The sequence below is a fragment of the Argentina silus genome (genome assembly GCF_951799395.1).
Source record: "Argentina silus genome assembly, chromosome: X".
NCBI classification, from domain to species: Eukaryota; Metazoa; Chordata; class Actinopteri; order Argentiniformes; family Argentinidae; genus Argentina; species Argentina silus.
The window spans coordinates 36291187-36318540 of NC_139653.1; the positions used below are offsets into that span (position 1 = coordinate 36291187).

Sequence of the window (27354 nt, forward strand, 5' to 3'; positions counted from 1 at the left end):
GACACAGAACCATGTCAAGTGTGGAGAATGAAGGCGGGTCAAGTTTATTGGTCATATGCACAGGATACAGGATGTAAATTGTGCAATGAAATGCTTATTGAGCAAGCTTCCTCTCAAGAGTGCAATTATCAGGACGTCAGAATAAAAATACTAATAATATAATAATAAGAGTAGGCAATACATTTAAGATAAAGAGAGCAACAGAAATAATAAATATCAGCTGGGATGCTAGTGAGTGTGAGTGTGTGTGTGTGTGTGTGTGTGTGTGTGTGTGTGTGTGTGTGTGTGTGTGTGTGTGTGTGTGTGTTAAAACTGTTTAACACATAAACATATACAGTACAGTACAGTGACATTATACCTATACAGTACATACTGTATGCACACACTCACTCACTCACTCACTCACTCTTACACACTTACTGGGCATATGGACGTTTTTGCGCAGCAACGCCTCTTGCACAGCCTCACCATTGCCTCTGTGGACAGCGACGAAGGCAGTGAACGCACTGCTCATTACATTTATGGCATTTAGCAGGCGCCTTTATTCAAAGCGACTTACAAAAAATACATTTGTTTAAGTAAGTGAATCATCTATCCATCAGTCATCTTCTCTCTCACTCCCTATGCCTTATTCCCTCTCTTCTCTCTCTCCTCTACCTCCAGGGAGCGGATCAGGATTTGAGTCCCCAGCCTGTAGACGGTCAGTCTGGGAAAGGAGGAGATGGCAGGAGGGAAAGACAGTTGGATGTTTATTATTTTCTTAAACTTAAAAACCTCAAAAAGTTTCTCAATGTTCAATATACAGTATGTAGCAACACCAATTGTATCAAATTAGTTTTGCTTTAGTGGCGGAAACTTCATCAACAGGTCCCTTCCTACTGTAGGAGCTTCAAGGGACACTTCACCGATTTATGATTTGTTACCTCAAAATTGTTGTCCAGATCACCTTACGAATGTGTGGGCATGTGAAAATGGCTTCCAAATGCATGCTGTAGATCAAAAGCTAGGTATCACTAGTGTGAGGATTTTACTCTGAGTGACGTATTTGGGGGTAATCATATGTTTTCAAAAACTATAAGGAGCTTTAGGGAGGAGTGAGCTTACAGTTTCTGAATTTGCTACTGCCTGGTTTGTTTACATCCATAAGCACAGCACTAGCACATACACCTATCATTTGTATTTACTAACGTGCATCTCAGCTTAGACTCACCTCTGTGGATTGTTGGGAGCTGCATAGCACTATGGGACGTTGTAGGATTTCATCATTCGGACATATTACTTCCTGGTCTAATAAAACAATCTATTTTCAGTTATCAGGGAATTTCTTGGCTATTTCAACAAGAAAGACCACTGACAACTTGCTGTTGAGTCATGATGACCATCAGTGAAATGTTCCTTTAATGTTCAGCCTAGTTGGTGGACAGTAGTGCTGTGCGGTATACCTAAATGTTATTATATGTTTTAGTTGTTTAACAACTAATGGCGCTTTTCCACCAGTGACTGGGTCCCCCTCCAAACTTTTTTTGGGCCCAAACACCACCACCTAGGGTTATTCTGAGGACAAACCAGCATGACTGATAAATTGAACCGTAACTGAGTCAATAATTTTCACATTGAAGCATTTTAAGCTTTTATTTTGTTTGGAAATGGACACAAAAATTAGCATAGATTGTTCAGTTAGCCAGCCAAATGAACCAGACACATTTTCCATGAAATAAAATGGGTGCTTGTCCTCAGCTGAGAAAACTTAATAGTGCATATAGTGCTAGTTCAATAGTACAATGCTAGTATATAGTCTAGTTCAATAAGGAATACTTTTTTCCTCATGGAAAGTAGCGTACCATAACTAATTAGCCTACATTACAAACGAGACAGGATGCCTTTCAAGATAAATTGTGAGAAATTCTTGAATGTGCTGAAATGTCATACAACAAAGAAGTGATGTGACCACAAAAGCATAACAACACAGTGCAGGATTTGTTATCATCTTTGAGGATGTGAGTGCCAATTATATGAGGCAAAATATTTTCAGGAATAAGGATAGTCAAATAGAGAATGCATTAAGCCGCCCTGGGAAATGAAGCAATAGTTTATTCAAGAAAATAGATTACCATCCATGACACACACACGTTCAAAGTGGTCCCCCAGTTCACCTCATCAAGAGGGAGTGGAAGCTGGTAGGGGTTATTAGATATGGAGAAAAACAAGAAATTTAACACAAAAGCACTCATTTGGCTTTCCATTCTCTGTTAATCTTCCGTGCATACATTTCTCCCCATACTATATGTGCAGATAGAAACGTTTGTGTTTCATTGTAGGCTGTCACTGCTATATGTCCCTATCTTTCTGGTATGAAAGGCGAAAATCTGTGAGTCTACTCCCCTAGAACACCCCAGGTCAGTAACAACATGTTTGTATACAAACCCAGTGTTGCACATTTTAGAAAAGAGCATTGAGCATTGGGACCAAAAGAGCATTGCTAAATAAAATATGTATTTCAAGGGATCTCGTTCCCTGATCGTTACCAATTAAACTGTCATTACAACCTTAATAAAGCTTAGAAAGCTTGAATGTTACATATTGCACTTTTAAGGCAAGCAGGTTGGTAAGTAAAATAGGGATTAAATACTATAGGCTATTGTAATAGAAAATGTTACAGTATGCACATTGCTTTTAGTATTCACTAAAACATGAACAAAGGAACACATATAGATGTCATTAGCATTGAGGCAAGAGGTGATCTGGCTTTTTCAGAGTGGGAGCTCCACCATGTTCCCTAAAGGAGAGAACCAGGCATAGGGTAGCAACTCTGATCCCAGGTAGAGTAGTAGGAATGTAGGAGACAAAGGGAAAGCAGGCGGGGTGAACCTCTCAGAGCTCCATGGTGTCTCTCTGCACCTGGCAACCTAACAGGGTGTTTCCAACCTCCACACACTCAGATACACTGGCCACTGAAAACATAATCACAAGAAGGCATGTATTATTACACTGTGACATGGAGGTCTTCAAAATGCACTGAAGGACATCAAGACAAGATCAAGTACCTTTTTGAGCCTGGATCCATGACACTACCTTCATAGACACAAATTGCCACTCCTCCTAGGCCTCCATCTTAAACCCATAGAGCCATATCAGGGCCAGAATCGTGGCCCACACTGCCTCGTCCACCTGACACACCAGAGAGAGAGTGATAACGATATACAGTATATCAAGAGACCAGAAAGACAGAGGGTAAGAGAGGGGTAGAAGAGCAAGAGAGATTGAGAAACGGAGAGGGGGGGGTGAAAGACATGGAAAGACATCCTATCACCAGGGCACACACAGGCCTTGGTGACAATGACCCACCTGTTCAGGCTTTGGCTTATCCACCGCCTTTAAAGTCTTCCCCAGCACCATGACCAGTGCTGGCTCTAGGACCCAGAAGCCAGAGGCTTCTGGGAGATCAGCTGGAGGAGGGGTTTCCACACAGGCTGAGGGGCTGGTAGATCAAGAAAAGTAGTCAACAACAGTATCAAGTGAGAAAGAAAAACTACATGCAACATACAGTAACTGCTTGTAAAGTTTTAATTTCTCAGTTGAAACTACATTCCATCTCAATTCAACTTCTTCTATTGAGAAAATAATAACGCAAATTAAACTAAATGTAATCTTGAGTACCTGTCATGTTCATTATATCATGTTCAAACTCACCACAGACATCAGCAGCAATGGAACATAAAAAAATACCTCGATCTGCATGACAAAGCTAAAACAATATTAAATGAGATTGAGTATCAAAAAGAAGTTGAAGAGGAGTCATGCACATCTAGGTGAGTAGCCGAACAACATATACTGTATGCCATCATTTAAATCTGAAGGGAACTCAATTGAGCAGGTAAGAAAACATATTTACATTTACGGCATTTAGCAGACGCCTTTATCCAAAGCGACTCACAACAAATACATTTGACTAAGTAAGTGAATCATCTATCCATCAGTCATCATAAGAAAAATGTATTCTTGCTTGCACAAATTCTTGCTTTGCTGCCCGGTAGGCGGGCACCAGGGTCTTGAATCTGATATGAGCTGCCACCGGGAGCCAAGTGAAGGGTGCGAAGGAGGGGGGTGACATGGGAGAATTTGGGGAGATTGAACCCCAGACGGGCGGCAGCATTCTGGATGAGCTGCAGAGGCCTGATGGCAGAGGCAGGGAGCCCAGCCAAGAGTGTGTTGCAGTAGTCAAGGCGAGAGATCACAAGTGTTTGGACCAAAAGTTGTGCTGCTTCTCTGGTGAGGAATGGATGTATCCTTCTGATGTTGTAGAGCAGGGGTGCCTACACTTTTTCGGCTTGCGAGCTACTTTCAAAATGACCAGGTCAAAATTAGCTAGTCTCAAGCAGGCTTCTAAATGATCATCAGTCATGGTGGAACGGTATATGGACTTAATAATCTTCATGTGGGAAAAGGCTGATTTCGCATTAAAAAGTAGATCCAAATAATGCAGCCAAGGAGGTAGCACATTTCCTCATGTTTGGATACTTTTCTTCTGTGAGTAAGTTCCAAAATTGTCCATGAGCCCTGGACTTAAGCTCAATGTCAGCCTGTAGTGTCAAAATCTCATCCTCCACTGCAGACGAGTTCAGGTGAAACAGTGCTGCAATTTTGATGCGAGTAAATCAACATCAACATCTTCCCTAAATGGATAGCACATAAATGTAGCGATTGGCTCGAGTAAAGCAAAGTCTTGAAACCGTTTGTCAAAGTCTGACAGACAATTTTCAATCTGCACTGTGTAGCGTGCACTGTCAAGTTGTGGTTTTGGAATTTCCCCAAAGTCATGGCGCTGCAGCTTTGAGGACAGATGTTGCATTTTTCGTTTGAAAGCATTAACTGAGCTGATCATATTGACCACGTTTTTTTCTTTTCCTTGCAGCTCTAAATTAAGCTCATTCAGCATCGTGGTCAGATCAGTTAAAAATGCCAAGTCTAGCAGACACTTAGTGTCATTAAATTGCGTGTATTCTGCATGTTTACTGTCAAGGAGAAAGTCCTTTATCTCCGGACAGAGTTCTCGAAATCTCTGCAGGAATTTTCCCCTACTAAGGCATCTCACGTCAGTGTGTAGCAGTAAGTCAGAGTAGTTGCAGTCCGCCTCCTCCAGATGTGCACGGAACAGTCGTCTTTGTAGAGGTCTCGCTCGAATAGAACAGGCGATTTTCGTCGCCACATCCATTATCTCTTTCATGTTTAGCATTTTAGCACACAATGCTTGTTGGTGTATTATGCAGTGGTAATTAAGGAAGTCGGGGAAGGCATCGTCCTGCCTGCACTTCCATTCGAGCGGCCCACCATTGCGGGCGCACCGTCCGTGGTAATTGACATTAATTTACACACCGGGAGCTGGGTTTTATTGATAAAGTTTTTGAAAGACTGAAAAATGTATGAAATGAAAAAATTCTTTCATGGGCAGTATTGTTAAAAGCTCCTCTTTTGCAGTCATATCTGTAAACACCATCCGAATAAAAATGCACAACTGGGCTGTATCACCTATGTCTGTGGACTCATCTAGTTGCAGTGAGAAACACTCGCAGTCCGTGATGTCCTTCCAAAGCTGCTGTGTCAAATCATCGGCCATTACTTCACAGCGCCGTGTAACTGTACTTCTTGACAGCTGAAGAGCTTTTATTGAAGACAATATTTCTGGTTTGTTTTTAAAATCCCGAAACAATGAGTCCGCTGCCTCAACGAAGGCCTCTTTGAACATCTCTCCATCTTGGAAGGACTTCTTATGCTTAATGATGGAGTGACTCACCCGAAACGATGCTTCGGTGGCTGCCTTTGCTTTTGAATTTGGCTTTGTGAAAAACGACTGCTGTCCGATTAACTGTGATTTTAGTTCGCTCACCTTTGTTTTTCTCAGCTTGCTTTTCAGAGGGAAGTCAGTGTCGTACTGTTTGTGAACAGTTCGAAAATGCCTCTCCACATTTCCCTTCTTTGGAATAGCAATGACAGATTGACAGATCAGACAAACGCATTTCGATTATGACATGGTGAAAAAAAAGTCCTCCTCCCATTCCGCATGGAAGTGGTAAGTTTTTGGCTTCTTACGTGGTCCAGCTCCCCCACTCATTTTTATATCCCTTCTTGAGTATATATAAATTGGAAGGCTAACTAGGTCACTTAGCTCGCTGGAGTTTTGCAGTAGGTAGCGCGTTTAACCGCGAATGCATGGTGACACGTGACCCGTAGAAGAGAAGCGATCTCAGACTGGCCGCATTGTACGTCAATCAAGTGGCGCACTCACACTGGCACAATTGTGATTGCTGAAGCACAAATGTCCGTCGTAAAAACGCGATCGACCGCACTACTCTCGCGATCGACGTATTGGGCACCCCTGTTAGAGGAATAATCTATAGGAGTGTGCTGTTGCTGTGATGTTTGCCACACAGGATAAGTGGTTGTCAAGGATCACCAAAATTCTTGGCTGTCTGGGAGATTACAGTGGAGTTCTCTACTATGTAGAGTTCTCTACTGTGATGGAGAAGTCTTGGAGAGGGCAGGCTTTCCCTGGGAGGAAGAGCAGCTCAGTCTTGTTAAGGTTGAGCTTGAGGTGGTGGGCTGACATCCAAGTGGAAATGTCTGCAACACACAGAGACACATGTTGCCACCTGTGAGTCAGAAGGGGAGAAAGAGAGAAAGAGTTGAGTGTCGTCTGCGTAGCAGTGGTAGGAGAAACCAGGTGAGGAAATTACTGAGCCAAGAGATTTGGTATAGAGGGAGAACAGTAAGGGCCCTAGAACAGAGCCCTGGGGGACCCCAGTGGTGAGGGCTTGTGGAGAGGACAACACTCCTCTCCACGTCACCTGGTAAGAGCGATCAGCCAGATATGATGCAGACCAGGAGAGTGCAGAGCCAGAGATGCCCAATTCTGAGAGGGTGGAGAGAAGGATCAGTTGGTTTACTGTGTCAAATGTAGCAGACAGGTCCAGAAGAATGACAGAGGAGAGGGAGGAAGCTCGAGCAGAGTGGAGCGCCTCTGTGATAGCAAGGAGAGCAGTCTCAGTAGAGTGCCCAGCCTTTAAGCCGGATTGGTGAGGGTCAAGGAGGTTGTTCTGAAGGAGGTAGTGGGACAGTTGGTTAGAGACAGCACATTCAAGGCTTTTAGATAAGAAGGAAAGAAGGGATACCGGTCTGTAGTTATGGACAGCAGATGGGTCAAGAGTTGGTTTCTTGAGAAGAGACTTGACTCTGGCTGTCTTAAAGGCCGCTGGGACAGATCCTGTGGATAGAGAGGAATTGATTATGGTGGTAAGGAATGGAAGGAGGTCTTTGGAGATGGATTGAAGAAAGGGGGAGGGGATAGAATCGAGTGGGCAGGTGGTGGCCCGCTTGGATGTGACCAGTTTTAGAATATCATCAGGGGAGAGGGGGGGAAAAGCTGATAAACCAGACCGAGTATAGCGCAGTGGGTATGGGAGGAGAGGTAGCGACGAGAGGACACAGTGTGGGTAGAGACTGACTGGGAGGGGGTGGATTTGAGGGGAAGGCAGAAGGATACAAAATGATGATCAGAAACTGGAAGAGGGGTAACAGTAAGGTTGGAGGTATGAGAGGATCTGGTGAAGACAAGGTTAAGCTGATTGCCTGCCTTATGAGTCGGAGGAGAGTGGGACATGGTAAGGCTGAAGTAATCCAGACGAGTGAAGCATCTCTGACTGGATGTTGAAGTCACTCATTAGTAAGAGCGATGTACCGTCCTCAGGGAAGAAAATGAGAAGGACATCCATCTCATCTAAGAAGTGGCCAAGCTGACCTGGTGGACGATAGATAACGACAATGTGAAGTTTGACAGGGGAGGTGACAGAAACGGTAAGGAATTCGAAGGTGGATATGGACAGGTGTGACAGGGGAAGGACATTATGTGACCACTTCAAAGATTCAAGATTCAAAGTGTATTATCATATGCACAGTAGAAAACATGTTTCCCTGTACAACGAAATTCTTGCTTTGCTGTCCGCAGAATGCCAACCAATGTAAAATATACAATACTAAAGAATATACAATATATACTAAACAAAATGTACAAGACAGCAAAATTTAAGGCATAAAATAAAATAGCAGCAATAATAATAATAAAACAGTGCAAATGTAGCAGTGCAATTATGCATTTGCAAACTGGAAAATTCAGTTATTGAGGTAGTAAAGTTATATTAATCTCCTATGGGTTGTTTAGGAGCCTGATGGCAGTGGGAAAGAAGGAGTTCTTCAGTCTGGTGGTCCTGCATTTAACACTTCTGTACCTCCGGCCTGAGGGTAGAAGTGTGAACAGTCCGTGCTGGGGGTGGGTGGGGTCCTTGAGGATGGAGGCGGCTCTCCTGTGGACTCTGCGGTGGTAGATGCTCTGCAGAGAGGGCAGTGGAGTCCTGGTGATTTTCTCAGCGGTCTTCACCACTCTCTGCAGGCGTCTGCGGTCCATAGCAGTAGTGCTGCCGTACCACACAGTGATACAGCTAGTTAGGATGCTCTCAACAATGCAGCTGTAGAAGTTGCTGAGGATCTTGGGCGACATGCCAAACTTCCTCAGCCTCCTCAGAAAGTACAGCCGCTGTTGGGCCTTCTTAACCAGCTGAGTGGTGTTAAGTGTCCAGGTGAGGTCCTCGCTGATGTGGACGCCCAGGTATTTGAAACTGCTCACCCTCTCTACTTCAAGTTCCCGGATGTACAGTGGCCGATGAGGTCCCCTCTTCTTCCTCATGTCCACTATCATCTCCTTTGTCTTGTCCGTATTGAGGGTGAGGTTGTTGTCCTCGCACCATGTTACCAGACTGGCCACCTCCCTCCTGTAAGCCGCTTCGTCCCAGCCAGTGATGCATCCTATCACTGCGGTGTCGTCTGCAAACTTTAGGATGATGTTGTCCTTGTGGGAGGCGACACAGTCGTGGGTGAACAGGGTGTAGAGGATGGGGCTGAGGACGCATCCCTGTGGAGTGGCAACATTTGTAATAATGCTGGCTGAAGTCCTGTTACCAATCCTGACAGACTGGGGCCTGCCAGTCAAAAAGTCTAGGAGCCAGTCACAGAGGGTGGGGTGCAGGCCAAGTGTGGACATTTTGTGGATGAATCTGTGGGGGATGACCATATTAAAAGCGGAGCTGTAGTCTCCAAAGAGCGTCCTGATGTAGGAGTCTTTGTTTTCCAGGTGGGAGAGGGAATAGTGGAGGACAGCAGCGATAGCGTCTGAGGTGGACCTGTTGGGCCGGTAGGCATACTGCAGGGGGTCTAGGCATGCTGCTCTTAATGTGTGCCAGTACCACTCTCTCAAAACACTTCATAATGATTGGAGTGAGTGCTACTGGCCTGTAATCATTCAGGCAGGCAGGTTGGCTCTTCTTCACTTAGGTGAGATGACGAGTCCTGTGCCTCCCCCTTGACCAGAGAGTCTAGGGGGGAATGAGAAAAGGTGTAGGCATCGCTGACTGGCAGTTCCAAAGTCCTCCTGCGATGGTAAGGTCATGGTCAGTTGAGCATGGTGGGTAGATTAAATTGGAATGGTTGCGAGGGGAGGTGTAGCGTCAATATGTCCTCCTGAGGGATGAAATAACAGGAATGAGGGAGAAAGCACATTGTGATATTTGCCGATATAGAGATAGAAGGTTTGTGGGCAATACAAGATGTAGGTAGCGCTCAATACACTCAGAGTAATGAAAAAATTAACTAATAGAATAAAAATACTTAGGCCTTCACATGGACTCCACAGATCGACTCCTTCGTCTTCATGTCAGGAGGCTGTCGCTCTGTGACCGTCAGGATATAAATGCAGATTCTGTAATTGCTGATGACTAGCAGGGTAGCAGCCCCTCCCACGTAACGATCAGTTAATGACCAGACAGGTTTCACCACTCAATCCCAAATGTATTAGTCCTGGTCCAAGGTGAGCAGGAGTTAGAATACCTTGCAGAGTAGTTTCAGGCCCTCCCACTGGAGATTGACAGCATTTGGCTTCAATTGGCTTCAGACTGGAGAACAGGCTTCACCATTCAATCCCAAATGTATTAGACCAGTCTCACCATTGCCTTTATGGACAGCGATGAAGGCAGTGAAGGCACTGCTCACCCCTGATTGAACACTAAGCTCTACCACTTCTCTCTCTTCCCCCTCTAGGGAGGGGATCAGGGTTCGAGCCCCCAGCCTGTGGATGGTAAGTCTGGAGAGGAGGGATAAGGAGATAATAGACAGACTTTTGCTTATGTTTCTGCCTTATAAATTATAACAATAAATTATAGTCAAAATACTGATGTAGCACACTATCACATGTATAAAATCATACTTAAAACCACTGATAAGTATTAGAAGTAGGCAGTAGCAACTCAATTACATTGTTGTAGGGGAAACATTTTGAATCTAAGATTTGTAAAGTAGGTTCAACAGTGTTATTACCCAGTATCTTCTGTGGGTTTGAGACTGAAGCAAAGCTGGTTCTGAACAGGCTGCTCCGCCAGGATGTACGTCACTGTCACAGAGCCCTCTGTGTCCCCTGAGCTCTGAGAGAGTGGAGCGAGAGAGAGACAGAGAGACAGAGAGACATAAGGAGAGGAATAAGGGACTTGAAATTAAACCAGTGGATAGATATAAATATATAAATAAAATAAAATAAATATATATATATTAAAATTCTTTTTAAAAATCTAGTATTTATATATATATATATATACTCAATTTTTAAAAAGAATCTTTGTATACTAGATGAGGCAGCACTCCAGTGAGGTGGGCATACAACAGTGCCCTTTGACCCTGGAAGAGCACTTTGATTGGGGGAGACAAAGGGGTGACTGTCACACCCTTAGGGATATCCCACTTGACTGAGATGTCCACAACAGCTGGCTGCAGAGCAAACTGTAGTGACTGCATCACCTGAGGGAGGCAGGGGAAGAGGGACAGAGACCGCAAGGGAGGGAAGAAAACAAGGTATATGAGGGAAGAAGGAAAGTGATCAAAAAGCTGGCTGGTTACTCTCGCCCCAATCACCTCTCTCACCTCTCCACTCCTTTTACCAATTCACTCATCTCTTTTCCCTGCCTGAATATATTCTCTTCCATTCTCTTCCATGTCAGACAGACACACACACACACACACACTCCCCTGTTTTTTCTTCTATTATTTTATTCTCTCTCATTCTCATTTTGTCCACCTTATTGGCTCTTTTACTTTAGGCTGCATCCTGTCTGCTCCTGTTATGAACTGGGCGTGTCCACCTCCTTCCTTGGCCACCCCAGTGATGAGAGCAGAGCTAGCCCCCTCACCAATCCCAAAGGAGAAGCACCTGGGAGGGGACAGACCCAGGAAAGACAAGCAATCTGGTATCAGAGGATTTAGGACTAACTATAATATCACTGTAGTGTCAATGATGCTGTTAATATATAAATATATATCCTATCAATCATATCAATATTAATAATTTGTCTTAATTGTCTATGCTTGTGCACTGAAGTGGTGAACAATACTCATTTATATGAGCCAGATACTGTTTGGACATGGCGTGGGAGCCCTGCCTCTGATAATCAAGTAATGCTAGGGTAAACTCTGCCTGTGAGAACCTGCATTCTTCCTCACCAGATCCAGGACTTCCTTGGTGTTCCCCACCTCACCATCAATAAAGATAAACTGTTAGGGCTGGGTGGTAGTGTGGTGGACCCAAGGGCAGAGAGATACTCGGACAACAGCGTGAAGTGTTCTTAAGCGGGGGTTTTTAATAGAAAAGGTAGGGGTTCGGGAACAAACAAACACTGGGACCAAACGGTAAAACAAAGGTGGAGAAAACAAGCTCCATAAACAAGGTACTCACTTAACAAGTGGAAAGATACTACAAACGGGAATCACTGGGACTGGCGATACTAACAGACAGACAGGGTACTCACAGACAACAGGGAGAATCTCAGACGAAGACATGGGGGAACACACAGGCTATTTATACAAACAGGGGACAGAACACACAGGTGATATGAATGCATGAGATTCCAGGTAGATTGGGAGGCACTGACAACATATAGCCAGAGGGGGGCGCCAGAGTCACCGGACAGAACCCTCAGGCGTGACATAAACAGCTGAAGATGAAAGAAGAGTTTGTCAATCATGCATGTAAGAATTATGTTGTCACTTGTCAAAGTTGAAAGATTTATGTGAGTAAGTAAAGTACAGTATGTACAGTATATAAGTAATGCAAGTATGTTGTTTGAGTAATAAGGAACACATATGGATTACTTGTTCCAGAAGGTAAAATGTAAAATGTTAGAAATTTGTTTGTTTGAGTGTTAGCACTTCTTTAGGTGTAACTCTGGGGCACTACCTACTGCATAGCATCATAAAGAACACTTTTCAACAAAACATGTCATTGTAGTGAACAAGTCATTGTAGTGTTTGTGTGTGTGCGTGTGTGTGTGTGTGGTGTGTGCATGTGCATGTGCATGTGTGTGAGTGTGAGTGTGTGTGTGCGGGTTAGGGTTAGGATATGGATATCCTAACCCTAACCCTAAACAGGATATGTCTTCTCAGCTATGTGGTCACAAAAACAATGGTTTGATGTCTACAAAGATTATTCAGTTGTAATACAATCTGGGTCATGAGAATTCAAGAGGGGATTTCAATAAAGCATAATTTAGGTCCTAACAACATTTACCTGTCTGGGCTGGTCTGGGAGGCAGGGACTATAGATATGATTTAGGGGTTGGAGGATCTCTGTACCCCCCATATTAGCCTTAATTTCCTTCACCTTCTGCAGAGCCGTATCCATCATCTTCTGGCTGTATTCTACACTCTTACTGGCACCAGGACATACAGTTAATACACAAACACAACATAAAACACAGTTAATACACAAACACAACATAAAAACAGACCTAAGCCCTGGACACTTTTACTACTGCCCTACTTCTTACCTGCAGCAATTATTAGACCATCACTACATGGTAGCTAAATGTGTGATGAAGAAATGCAAGTCAAGTATACAAGAAGGATATTGATGGTGTTTTTCCATCATGACTGGGTCCCACTTATGACTTAGTTTCGATGATTTGATATCCATCAGTGGTAGGTAGCCTACCCTTCCTGGTTTTAAAGGTAGGATGACCACATCTGTGTTCTCTGAGCTCCAATAGTGGAACTCCGGCCACTTACTTCCGGTCAATGTAATCGTCTGCAAATGAGGATTTCTTGAAAATAAGAGCACCCAAGTTAAACTTTATTTAGCATTTAAAAATGGTAAATAGGGATCAAGGAACCACAAACAATATGCTAATTATCTTAACAAATACATTTCAATCATCACCATATAATATTTGGTATAGTATTGCCCCAGAAGTTTTTGTAATTGTCCTTATATCCTAATTACCCTGATGAAATTGTAATGTCCAAGAATAATGGACTGTACAACACTGTATTTTTAGTCTTAATGGAGCTAGATGGACCTTATTGGAGTTCAGAGAACACAGATCCTCCAGTGGAGTGGCTGCGTTCGGATTGTCTAGAGTCCTTCCTTTCCTTGTAACTTTTCCTTGACCTCACTAGCAAAAGTCTATGAGGGAGGTCAAGGAAAAGTTACATGGAAAGGAAAAAGGTTGCATTTTCTGTAATCTGAATGCAACCTAGATCTATAAGGCAGACAGTGCGTCCGAAACATAGCTGACCTAGAACTGGAGGAACCATCCAGAGTGTGTGTGTGTGTGTGTGTGTGTGTGTGTGTGTGTGTGTGTGTGTGTGTGTGTGTGTGTGTGTGTGTGTGTGTGTGTGTGTCTGTGTCTGTGTCTGTGTCTGTGTCTGTGTGTGAGGGTTGGCAGGTGCAGACCTTAGCAGAGAAGGGTGCCTAAATATAGTATCTGACTGCTGCAGAGCAAACCAAAATCCTAAACTGTTGTCGAGCAGGCAGTATAATCTAGATAACAAACATTAAATAAGAATTTATGGCCTGAGTGGCTGTGTAATTAATTGAAAATTATGTAGTTAAGGGGAAGGAAAGAATGACGTGTGGTCTGAATGAATCTACAGTGATCTGGCAACCTGAACAGGATTATACCTGACAGAGAGACTGAGCTGCTCGGTGAGAAGCAGCGAGGGAATGGACTGGAATACCGTCCATCTCAGGTAAGCAGTCAAAAGTCTCCCACTCACCAAACTAGATATGATGGAGCATGCATGATCATTATGAGTATTCACTTTCATGACTCTGTCACATATTGTTAGTCCATTTTGTGTCATTCTTTTTTGTCCTTTTTGTTTGTTGTGTGCAAATACACAAATAAACACTTTTCTTACTTTCTCTGATCTTCTCTCTCTCTCACACCACTCCTTCTCTCTCTCATTCACAATCCCTTCAAGTCTTGAACACACACACACACACACACACACACACACACACACACTGATAATTCATGGTGCAGAGAACAGTATCAGTGGAGCTTTCTGACTAAACAGTGTATCCTCTATCCTCTACTACGTCACTTACAGGGGGTTTGAGGAAGAGATTTAAACACTTGTTCCTCTGGGGTCAAAACCTAACTTACAAAGGTCCACAAAGCCCCTGTGCCCCATCTCTTCTTAGAGCAAACATGACGTGGGGCTGAAGTGCAATGCTGAGCCTTGTGTTGGTTGGCAACCGCTAGCCCCACCTCTTTATAAAGTCATAAGAAAGGGACTTTGGGGGGAGAGAGGATGGGGTCTTTTTCATGGTAGAGGCCTCCCCAAAGGTTTTCTTACTGGGAGAAAAGAGAGGGGGTGAGGGATTGAGAGAGTGGAGTGGGGGGGGGGGCTTAGGTTGAACACTATGGCTGGTAATATATGCAGTTTTATTGTTTGGAGTCAATGCACCATGCAATAATGGGGGGCAGAGGCAAGGGACAAGAAGGGGGTGCAGAGGGTCCATTGGGCGTCTTCAGCCTTACGTATGCCCCCCCCCCAGCAGATTCAGGACCGCTCAGTGTCCACCTGACTCTCATCCAGGCAGCAACTACATGCTCGTTCCATGACTTATTAATGTGTTTTCGCACAGAGGGGACGTCCTGAGACTAGGCCCAAGGATACCAGGCTACTGGAAGACACAATAATAGTGTAATACAGACAAGAAAGAGCTTCAACGTCTTCCCTTTGATGACAGACTGTGGTGAGGGTTGCAGACTCAGTGGAACACACATGGACTTCCTCTTTCTCTCCACACGGCATGTCTGACACTCTGATACAGCTTGTACAACAGTATGTAAAGATCCATCTACAGTACCTGTAACTCACTTATCAAGCTGGAAGCATAAAGAGAAAGACCAAAGATCCAAGAGCCAAGAGCCAAGGGGATGAACTAAGGTGAGAGAAAATGCAATGACACAGTACCACTTCATTCTTGCAAGCCAACATACATAACTATTGTTGAACTACTGTAAAATAGCATATACAGTGGGGGAAATAATTATTTGATCCCCTGCTGATTTTGTTAGTTTGCCTGATTACAAAGAAATGAGCGGTCTATAATTTTTATGGTACTTTTATTTTAACAAATAGAGACAGAATATCAACAAAGAAGTCCAGAAAAAACACATTATATAAAGTTATAAATTAATTTGCATTTGATCGAAGGAAATAAGTATTTGATCCCCTAGCAAAACATGACTTAGTACTTGGTGGAGAAACCCTTGTTGGCAAGCACAGAAGTCAGACGTTTCTTGTAGTTGGTCACCAGGTTTGCACACATCTCAGGAGGGATTTTGGTCCACTCCTCTTTACAGATCCTCTCCAAATCCTGAAGGTTTCGAGGCTGTCGCTTGGCAACTCAAAGCTTCAGCTCCCTCCACAAATTTTCGATAGGATTAAGGTCTGGAGACTGGCTAGGCCACTCCATGACCTTAATGTGCTTCTTCTTGAGCCACTCCTTTGTTGCCTTGGCCGTATGTTTTGGGTCGTTGTCATGCTGGAAGACCCATCCACGACCCATCCTTAGTGCTCTGGCTGAGGGAAGGAGGTTCTCGTCCAAGATCTTACGGTACATGGCCCCGTCCATCAGCCCCTCAATGCGGTGAAGTCGTCCTGTACCCTCAGCAGAGAAACAGCCCCAAAGCATAATGTTTCCACCTCCGTGTTTGACGGTGGGGATGGTGTTCTTGGGATTGTATTCAGCATTTCTCTCCCTCCAAACACGATGAGTTGAGTTTATGCCAAATAGTTCAATTTTGGTCTCATCTGACCACATCACCTTCTCCCAAGCCTTCACTGAATCATTTAGGTGTTCATTGGCAAACTTCAGACGGGCCTGTACATGTGCCTCCTTGAGCAGGGGGACCTTGCGGGCACTGCAGGATTTCAATCCGTTACGGCGTAGTGTGTTACCAATGGTTTTCTTGGTGACTGTGGTCCCAGCTGCCTTGAGATCATTAGCAAGCTCCTCCCGTGTAGTTCTGGGCTGATCCCTCACGCTTCTCATGATCATCCTTACCCCACAAGGCGAGATCTTGCATGGAGCTCGAGGCCGAGGGCGATTGATGGTTATTTTGAATTTCTTCCATTTTCTAATAATTGCACCAACAGTTGTCTCCTTCTCACCAAGCTTCTTGCTGATGGTCTTGTAGCCCATTCCAGCCTTGTGCAGGTCTACAATCTTGTCCCTGATGTCCTTTGAAAGTTCTTTGGTCTTGCCCATGGTGGTGGAGAGGTTGGAATGGAAAAGATTGATTCTGTTGACAGGTGTCTTTTATACCCACAACGAGCAGAGATTAGGAGTACTTTCTTGAAGTGAGTAATCTGTGAGTAATCTGTGGTTATAACCTAAATTATGCTTTGTTGAAATCGCCTCTTGAATTCTCACAACCCGGATTGGCAACACAGTTGAAAAGGCACACAGTCTCCACACACACACATACACACACACACACACACACACACACACACACACACACACACACACACACACACACACACACACACACACACACATGCACGTGTAGACAGACAGCTAGTGAAGGCCAGATAGAACTAAAGCGAAACTAAACCCCTAAAGCGAAAATAACTAAACCCCCCCCCCCCCCCCCCAAGTCTGTTTAGGGACACAAACTGGAGATCTTTGCCAAACATTGAAAGACTAAATAATCCACAGTGGGCCTATACAACAACCTTGCAAAGAAACTTACAAAAACCCAACTTCAAAGATTTTATGGTACAATCTTATTGTTGCTTGTGTGATCTATCCATCCACTTCTGAGTTTTATGTGCTTTACCTTCTTTGCAGGAAGTGATGACACAGAGTCAGCAGAAAGCTGGGGCAGTGGTTAGAGTATGGATCAGCCAGTATGCTCTGTTGTCCCTGCTGTTGGCTCTACCATGCTGCAGGGCCTTCCTTCCCAACTTCTGGTCCCGTGTGTTAACCCTTTCCTGGGACTCCTACACACATCAGTACATCACAGAGCAGGCCATCCTAAACGTTACCCTGGAGACCATGAGCAGTGTCAACACACAGCAGTATGAACAAACACAGGAGCAGGTGAGGCTGAGTTTGATACACACAAATGCTCAGACTTCACACACACGCACGCACGCACGCACGCACGCACGCACACACACACACACACACACACACACACACACACTTTAGTGGTGCCTTATTCCATCTTCAAAGATTCAGTTACCAGTAATTCTGGATATTGAGGATGCATGGAGAGATGGAATGTTGAATACGATAATTGGATTATGGGATGCTGATAATGACAAACATAATGATTATGATGATGATGATGATTATGATTATGATGATTATGATGACTCCTGTCAGTCAGGGCTAGGCCGGGGATTCTGGCGAGCCGTGGGTGAGGTCGTTAAATCCAATGCAGCCATGGACTTCTTGAGCTCCACGCGGTCGGACCCTGTGTACCATTTTGACTCTGAGCATGTGGAGGGTGCCATAGTGATGCTGCGTCAGTTATGGGCCCAGATCCTGCTCTCAATACGGGTCAGAGAGTACCAGGGGGCCCGCCACAGTCTAGGCCAGCTGCTCCACTCCCTACAGGTACTCTATGGCAATGTACGGCACCGTCACTCGCACTCACTGCATCAATATTTGCTGGTTATAAATATCTGAAATTTTAAAGCACACAAAACTACGTTACTAATTTCTACTAAAATCTACATATGCAAAGGTATATTGGTCAAATTTTACTTATCATAGATTGTTTGCTTGATGGCACAGCACCTTTTGTAAGGTTTGACAATGAACTAAACATCCACATGAGAGGACAAGGAGTGGTGGTCTTCAGTCTCTGACTGGAGAAACTCTGCTGTTTCTTTCTCTCTGTGAATAGGACTTCTACAGCCATAGTAACTGGGTGGAGATGGGCCAGCGCTCCATCTACCTCCACCTGCTGCATCCTGAGGAGCAAGCCTTCCCTGTAGCCTCAGGTACTGTATATCTCGAAACTGACCAAGAGATCACACATCTCCATTGTATGCTTGCCATTACTATGTGACCAGCACACTTGGAATACAGCCATGCATGGGTCATAGAGCTATTACACTCACCTCTCTGCCTCCTCTGTCTTGGTAGAGGACACTCCTACCTGTATCGACTGCCACAGTGCAACCTGCAGAGACAACCTCCTGCCCAGACTGAGACGCAGTCAGCAGCACCCCCTACTGCTCACAACCGGCTACTTCAGCACCTACCCACCCAAACCACAAGGTACAGTGTCCATAGGGCAAACCATCGAGCATATCAGCCCCTTTGAAATATGGCAAATGCACGTTCTGCAGAGTTTATTGACTGTTTTCCAGCATGGATGATGGGGAGGTTACACTTAAAAGGTTGTTATGGTTTATCTGAGCAGTGACAAGTCCACTACACTCTTTGTTCTTCAGGGAAGTGTAGTCACGGGGGGATTTTGGACAGCAGTCGACATCAAGGGGCTCGGGGAGGCATCAACAAGGACAGTAACTCCCCCCTCTTCTCCCCCCACCACTACCTCCATGTCGAGGCGTCCCGCCTCGCTACCACAGCTACCGTGAATGTGCTGAGAGACCTCCGAGACACTGTGGGCCAAACAAGCTTCCTACGGTGGGATCTGTAGTGTAGACATACACACCATATGCTATAATGAAAACAAGCTGTAATTCTTGCATGCCATGCTATAAATATAACTAAATGTATGCATGATCTTCAATTTGAGGTGGAAAATTATTGTCGGCCAAGATACAAATCTGCATGCAGTGTTTTGAAATATGACATGAAGTTTTGAGGACAAGTTGGATTAACAATGTGAACTTTTCTTCACTGTTATATTCTACTGGCAGATTGTTCAGTGTGAAGCAGCCACCAGCGCTAGTATTTGTCATGGATACAACGGGCAGCATGTTTGAGGAGATCACTGCTGCCCGCCTTCGTGCCCTCTCTATCATCCAGACCCGTGCCAACACACCTGGACAGCCTGGCACATTCCTTCTGGTCCCCTTTCACGACCCAGGTGAGGGAGTGGGCATGACCAGGCAAGATGGCCAAAACCATAGGTCCCTAATGTTTCCTGTCACCAAAGTGCGTGATGTGCAATACTCCTTCCTTTGGTTATAGATACAGTTCTAGTTAGTACCCTAACCATATTGAAAATAATGTTTTGAATGTCCTGAAAGGAAAATAATGCATTTCATTGCATGCAATTGCATATACACAGATTCTTTATTAGCTTGTTATAAGGGCATTAGATGTCTAGTGAATTGTTGCTGTGCTGCAGAGGTGGGGCCGGTGTATGAAACAGAGGATCCACAGCAGTTCATGCATTACATGGAGAATCTGATGGCGCTTGGAGGAGGAGACGAGCCTGAGATGTGCCTTTCAGCCATCCAGGTACAAACAGAGGGGGCTTTATAGCATAGCATATGTTATAACATGTTATATTGACACAAAACAATACAAAACTAGAGGTTACAAATGTAACCCAGGTTTGCTAAAGGAGATGAGGGAGAGCCCTCACTATGGGAGACACACTTTGTAGACCTATTTGCTGAAGACAGGATACCTGGTCCAAACAGGATACCTGTACAGATACAAGTATGTACCTTATCTACGCAGTCTGCAAACCAGTACTAAGGACAGTGTGTGTAGTCACGTCCAGGCTGTAAAACCTTCAAAAGGTATGTGGAGATGGCTGAGCCCAGCTGGCTGCGGCACATACAGTGCCTTTGGAAAGTATTCAGACCCCTTCACTTTTTCCACATTTTGTTGTGTTATAGATTCAATTTAAAATGGATTGAATTAAAAGAATTTGACATCAATCCACACACAATATGCCAGAATGACAAAGCGAAAACAGGTTTTTAGAAATTTCAGTAAATTTATTACAATTGAAACACAGAAATACTCATGTACATAAGTATTCAGACACTTTGCTTTGACACTCTTAAAATGAGCTAAAATGCAAAAATGTCATCAACAAATCACTCAATGAGTTGAATTGAGTCCATCTTAAAGCAAAGATAATAGTTCATGTCATTTTGGAATTAGTATCTTTGTTTTTATAGGGTATAAGGAATCAATTACACACTGTGTGGATCAGGTTGTCATTACAACCTGAGCAAATGGAGAAGAACAAAACAAAAAATGGGACATCATCTCAGTCACTCTACAAAATCTATTTAAAATCTATCTAAAAGTCTATAACCAAGTGGCTAAAAATAATCCCTTAATGGAAAATAATCTATCTCATATCCATAATTGTATTTGCTACAATGAATTCAAGTGACACAGCAAAGAAAGTGACTGGAAATGTGTTTATTTGGTTTTACTACAAAGCATGAAGTTTGGTGCAAATCCAGCACATGCAATGCAGTTTCCTCATCATCTCTCATGTGAAGAATAGTGGTAGCTGCATCATGTTATGGGTATGTTTGTCACTGGCAGGGACTGGGGAGTTTGTCAGGATCAAGAGAAAATTATGAAATTTGTTGAGTTGGTAGTGACATCCTAATCTACAGTGTGTAATTGATTCCTATGCAAATCAGAGACCCTACAAAAACAAAGATATTATTTCCAAAATTACATAAACTATTATCATTGCATTAAGATGGACTCAATTCAACTTACTGAGTGATTTGTTGATGACATTTTTGCATTTTAGCTAATTTTAAGACTGTCATAGCAAAGGGTCTGAATACTTATGTACTGAATACTTATGAATACTTACGTATTTCTGAATTTCAATTTTAATACATTTAATACATTTATGTGTTTTCGCTTTGTCATTCTGGGGTATAGTTTGTGGATTGATGGCAAATTATTTTAATTTAATTAATTTTAAATTAAGTCTATAACACAACAAATTATGGAAAAAGTGAATACTTTCCGAAGGCACTGTATCTCTGAAACAGAGACACCCTTGAACAGGGTCCACGACACTGCCAACATGCAGATGGAATGTGCCTTGCTAGTTACTACATAGGATGGGCAGTAAGCTGCACTATCTGCCTGCAAGCGTCACCAGCCAGTACCATGCTTGATTGTACTGGGGTCTTCAGCAAATATGTACACAGAGTGCCTGTCCCATAGTGAGGGTTTGAACCGAGTCAACTGAAAGATCAGCATGACACTACACAACATGTAACACAACATAATGTTGCAACAGTGTGAGTCTCCCTATTGATAATGACAAATGTGTGTTTCAGCTGGCCCTCACTCATAGTCCACCCCTGTCAGAGATATTTGTATTCACTGATGCCTCCCCCAAAGATGCCCACCTGTACAATACAGTGAAAGCCCTCACTCTAGAGAAACAATGCAAGGTATACTCTAATAACTCACCATATGCTACACCACAAGATACGTACAGTACATCTAAGAATATCCACATGGTGCTGTAGATACCTGGATACACACAAGCATATATATACCTATATACAGACTTATCCAAAACATTAATATGTGAGTTTGTCAGTATCACTGAGAAGTGACAAAAGCAAAAAGGATTTCTCTGACTTGTTTTTTCTCTTGTGCCACAAGGTGACCTTCCTTGTGACTCAAGACGCCAGGCACAAGGTGAACGGGAGAGGCAGAAAGAGGAGGGAGAATCTGTCCCCTGACCGCTTCTCTCTCTATTCCTCCCTGTCCTCTGTGTCTGGGGGACTGATTGTCTTTACCACCAACTCAGACATACATCGTGTGTCTGCCATAGTGGAGGACAACATCGCTGCTGACAAGGTACTGCAACATGCTCACTTCTATGCTGCTTGGTTTTTACTTTCATATGTTTATGCCCAGCTACCAAACCTATATCAATAATTTGTGATTCAACTATGATCTGGTTGCTGAATAATCTTGAGCTACTTAGAGCTCCTTAGATTTTCTGCTTCACCAAGCAGTGTAGGCCTACTGTTCAGACAAGGTTGACACATTTCCACCACAATGTGAGTGGAATACAACATTATCTGTAAGTACAGTGAATTCTGCAATATAGTAATTGTCACCATTAAAATCTGTCACCATGTCATGAAGAGAAAAAGAACTCTTGAGGCCTTGCTGAAGCCTTGCTCTTTGTCTCCCCCTGCAGGTGACTCTCCTGCATGTAGAGAGTGACAGTGACTCTGAGTCCTCCCACTCATTCAGAGTGGACAGTGCAATGAAGGGTGTAACCTTGCACCTCACAGGAGCACTGGCACATTGTATCCTCAGCAGCCCAACTGGTGAGGTTACACACTTAGGACATACATAATGTGAGACAAGCTTGGAGGGCTTTATATGCCACCATTAACCAAAAGGCAGTAGTGACATGCAGGGTATTGTTATTATTATTGTTATTATTGCTTCTGACATAAACATGACTGTTGGAAATAAATGTCCTTTTTTGTGCACACAGAGAGATTATCTTTACCTCTACTGTTTTGATTTTGGTTTATAAGTACAGCTAAAAAAAAACGATAAAATGTCAACTTGTACATTTTCTGATGGGTCAGGCGAAGATGGCAATCTTTTTAAGCAGTTGCACTAAATCGTTTGTTTTTTTTGTCAGGTTTATCTGTCTGTTTTGTTTTCTGAGAAGGCATGGTGTGCCACCATTCCCAAATGGTACAATAAAGGTCTGTTAAAAACTCTCTCTCTCTCTCTCTCTCTCTCTCTCTCTCTCTCTCTATCAGGTCACAGTCAGTCTGTGTTGAGTCAGCAGGGTCCTCTGTCAGAGTTGCAGCTGTTTCAGGGCCTGTACAGGATCAGCCTGCTGTCCCCTATAGAGCCAGGCCAGTGGCACCTCAGCACCAGGTCTGACGGTCACGTCACATTTAATGCCATAGGTACCGGATTTATCACTAGACTCTTGAACTACACACACAGGATATGCATGCACCAAGAGATGACAGACTAGACCTGCTTACACATAATAGGATACATTACATAACAACACAAAGCAAGAGTAGAAACTGCTAATATTTCTCCATCAACAAGGGGTCATCGTTTATGACATGTAGCTTAAGTAGTATTTACATCCTTCCAACAACCCAGCTGCAAAGCTGTCAGATTGTAACAATTATGAAATTAATGTTTGCAAGTCAATCTTCTGTGCGTTAAAGAATGACATTTGTTAAATTAAAAACTTTGCTTGTCTAGGAGAGGAGTGGTCATGGATTTTCAAATAACGAGATAAAGTACAAAGATTTCAGGAAACTGAAAATTGTATATGATTCTATTGTCACTAACTTAGTAATCTTCATAGGTGACAGCACTGTGGACTTCCTGTATTACTTTGCGGTTGAGTCCAATGGAACCCATCCAGGCCTGGCCAGAGTGGAAGGGAGTCCAATAGCAGGTGAGGGGGCAGGGTTTGGGTGGCTTGCTCTGTCTTCATAGACTTCTATTCATCTAGTCACCTGTCTTCAAGATATCCAGTATCATATAGTGTGAATAATGTTAATTCAAAGCTTTCAGTTCAGTCTGTTCCTAATATCTTGTCTCACATCCAGGTGTGCCAACATTCCTAGTGCTGGTAGTTACAGGCCTATCACCAAATGAGGAGGTCTCTTTTAGTCACGTGACATTGCTTGGAGTCAGTGGGGAGAGCCTGCAGAGGGTGCAGCTCAACTCTTCCTCTGGACATGAGCTGATGGGCCGGATGGAATCAGTTCCCAAGGAGCCCTTCTGTGTCCGTCTGTCTGGTATAGACAGGAGAGGGAACTGGTTAGAGAGGGTCTCCACAGAGATGATACAGCCAACACATGTACACATACAGGTACAACACCAACAGTGATCCAACATACTGCAGTTGAACCCACTCTCCTGTGAGAGGTTAATTTCATGAATGGAATGAATGTGTTACCAGATATGGTATGCCCAGATTATTTTCTCAGTAACAGTGCTAACTTGACCAAATCACCTCGTCCTTATACTATGAAGTAATATGGTGACGTATTGTACTGCGCATCGAGTAACAGCTCATTGTGCCCATAAAATTGCATCACAGATCCATCAGAGCATGACAAAAACGTGTACCACAGAGAATAGAGCAAAAACAGTCACTACCCCCCCGTAACCCTCATTCCTTCTCTCCCTCTCTCTCCCAGGTCCTCTCTGACCCACGCCTGGTTCCAGGCCATAGTACTGCAGTACACTTTGATGTCCAGAACCACGGTCCAGCTCGTCACTTCACCCTGACCGCAGACGATGACCGTGGATACCTCACTCAGAGTCGACAACACAGGTGAGGAAGACACTGGGGGACCAAAAATGCCACTCAAACTGTAGGACTGTCAGTGACTCATCAATCATTAGCAGGCAGTTTTTCCTATTCTCCTATTCTATCCTCTCATATTTGTTTGGGGGTGAGTGAACCTGCACTACGAAAATCACTTTGGTAATACAATATTGTAATTACAGAGTTACTACACAGAGTAACTTTATGTAAAAGTTGACAGCAGTGGCCATATACGGTTTTGGCTTGTCTCCTAGCCTTTCCATAGGAAACAGGGGGTCGGTGAGAGGGAAGGTGGAGCTCTACACCCCAGGGATGGCTGAGGCAGGAGGGGCAGTCACCCTGACCCTCACAGTGCGAGCGATGGACTCCCCAGACTCCAACTACGCAGTGGTCCACTTGACTGTAGTCTCTCTGGTGAGACATAGAACACCTACTTTCCCATTGTCTACCACCTATTGTCGCTTTTTGTCACTTTTATTAGTTATTATTGTATAGTTGTTGCTGCTTTGTTGAGCGTGGAGCAAGATCTCAAAACATTTCACTTTGTCTATTGCAACTGTATGTGATATAAGTGACAAATCAAATCAAATTTGATTTGAATTGATTTTTCCTGAGCTTCCACAATGAGAACAATACCTAATAAGTACATAAGGGGCTTGATTTCCAGCCGGTGCAAAACGGACGCAGGTCCAAACTCAGGCGTATTGGCAATTTGTGTCGGTGTTAACAGGTGAAATTACCACAGAGCTGGACCGCTGTCTCGCCTGTGCTCAGGTGGGTGTGTAATAGAGGCGTGTTCATGACAATGAGCAGGCCAAGTGCCATCAGTTGCGCTGAAAAATTCTGGCTTTGAAAATAGCAAAATAGCATATTTCAGACACACCCCCTAGCGCTAACGTGTTTGTTTTTATGCTGTTAAAATAAAGCCCAAGTTGTTTGAAACTTGCCTTGGAGTCAGTAAAACATATAAAACATCCTGCACTGTCTGCTATACATTTTAGTTTAGTTTCCTGTGTTTTCTCCCCAGGATCGTGACATGTCTCCCCCATCATGTTCCACCATGCGAGTAGAGATGGCCTGCCCGCCTCAGTGCACCGGTTCTAGCTGGAGTGTATCTCTAGCTGTTATAGACAGGGGGCGATCTGGCCTGGCTTCCCTCCAGCTCTCCCAGGGCCAGGGCACTCTCACCCTGCTTCACACCAACCAGCATCACACAGACAGGGAAAAGAAAACCTCAGAGCAGAGCCAAGAGGGGCCCAGGTTGGAACAAGGTGACGCCCCTCTGAATGTGTCTGAGTGGGCAGGGGGGTTGAGCCAGCCCCTGTGGGTGAGGTACACTTCCAGCTGCTGCTCCCCCCAGGCAGAACTCCTAGTGTGGGACGGGGCTGGAAATACAAGACGCTGCCACCTGACCTCCAGACAACAGAGGGGGCTACGTGAGAGGAGTGGAGTGGCAAATGGAACTGGCGAGACACCATTCATTAGCTGCATCCTATTGTTATTGAGTTTTCTCTGTAGGTCAATTGCAAATATTTCTCTTTGAGGAAGAATCTCAAGGACATCTTTGAAACCAATGCGACCCCATGTCAATCTTGACGACGAGGTGAATGAATGATGACGAACAAGGACATTGTTAATGGATTACTTTTATGAATGTGCCATACAAAGTCTTACAGTGAAATGTAATCATTTATTTGAGGACTTTTTTGACAGCTTTGGTTATTGTTTCACATAATGTTGTTCCTATTAATGCTTTATATGATACTTCATACAGCTGTCCTTAGACTACTTATCTATTCATTTTATTTCTTTACGTAACTTGCATGTTATACTGTAGGTAGCCAATACAGACAGTATCCCTCCACCACCATCCAAAACATCTATTTCAATCCTTGTTTGAGCACCAACAACAATAAATGCTAGCATTAGCTAACCCATTAGTGTTCTTCTCACATGTCCTGAGAGAAACACAAGCATTATCATAAAGGTAAAATGAATTCCCACCCAAGCACCTAAATGTACAGCCATGATATTCTCATCATTTGTATAGTTTACATACATATTTCAACACAGCATAATGTCAGTGTTCCTCAGTAAACATTCCAGATGGTGTGCATAGAGCAGGTTTAGCAGGTACATAATGTGCTGAAGACAGGAGCACATCAACTAAGCCACTAGTTGCATTAACTAAGCAGTTCTAACTCTGACGGGGAAAAGTCATGTTGTGTCTCCTCAAGAGGACTGTGCCATGTCATGGTCACGTATGGGGGTCACAGTCACAGCCTTTCTGACTGCTCCTCTTCTCCTCATCATGATGGTTAACACTAATGAGGTCATTAACAAAGCATTGTTAAGATCCTGGTCCTCCAAATGCTCGAAGGGGTTTTGTGAACTGTGGACACAGACATCAATTTGAAACGGGTAATTTGATTACATTGATTTCATTCTATTTAAATTGTTTAAACAAAACAGGCTGCTGTGGTAATATACTGTATATTCATTTATTTGGTGTCACTGATTTGGGAAATTCTCAATGGACAAGCGGAATGGCAATGCAATATTCATCCAGACAATATTGATGATTGGTGGATGGTGTAATGATTGTTTCGAGGCCTTACCCCAGACCAAATGTGGAGTACTTTCTTCAAGTTAGTTTGCACTAATCAACTACTGGTGCCTTTAGGTTCCTGAGACTCTG

At 43.8% G+C, this 27354-nt stretch overlaps 2 protein-coding genes across 2 annotated transcripts; one reads left to right on the forward strand and one right to left on the reverse strand.

Moving 5' to 3' along the window:
* Positions 1–2871: 2871 nt before the first annotated feature.
* On the reverse strand, positions 2872–15356 carry LOC310822362 (von Willebrand factor A domain-containing protein 5A-like; the record flags this gene model as incomplete). The annotated part of the gene is given in 13 exon segments (XM_083694701.1): positions 2872–2951; positions 3045–3099; positions 3103–3168; positions 3346–3431; positions 3434–3478; positions 10047–10183; positions 10417–10520; positions 10735–10890; positions 11185–11299; positions 11564–11640; positions 12653–12794; positions 14637–14723; positions 15349–15356. Coding segments are annotated over 13 exon segments (1158 nt in total).
* vwa7 (von Willebrand factor A domain containing 7) lies at positions 15285–26556 on the forward strand. Its single transcript, XM_083695501.1, has 17 exons — positions 15285–15321; positions 17234–17485; positions 17774–18007; positions 18300–18396; positions 18542–18676; positions 18853–19048; positions 19285–19454; positions 19719–19831; positions 21646–21762; positions 21980–22177; positions 22527–22659; positions 23110–23262; positions 23682–23774; positions 23929–24194; positions 24526–24662; positions 24911–25070; positions 25684–26556. Exons 2-17 carry the CDS (start codon positions 17240–17242, stop codon positions 26197–26199), a joined length of 2964 nt encoding a protein of 987 aa, XP_083551627.1. The 5' UTR covers positions 15285–15321; positions 17234–17239; the 3' UTR covers positions 26200–26556.
* The last annotated feature ends 798 nt before the right edge of the window (positions 26557–27354 follow it).

Coding starts and splice junctions, on each gene's coding strand:
- vwa7 (XM_083695501.1), top strand. CDS start 17,240: ATGACACAGAGTCAGCAGAAAGCTGGGGCAGTGGTTAGAGTATGGATC. Junction 19,049..19,284: donor GGCCAAACAAGCTTCCTACG/GTGGGATCTGTA, acceptor TTCTACTGGCAG/ATTGTTCAGTGTGAAGCAGC. Junction 19,832..21,645: donor TGTGCCTTTCAGCCATCCAG/GTACAAACAGAG, acceptor TGTGTGTTTCAG/CTGGCCCTCACTCATAGTCC.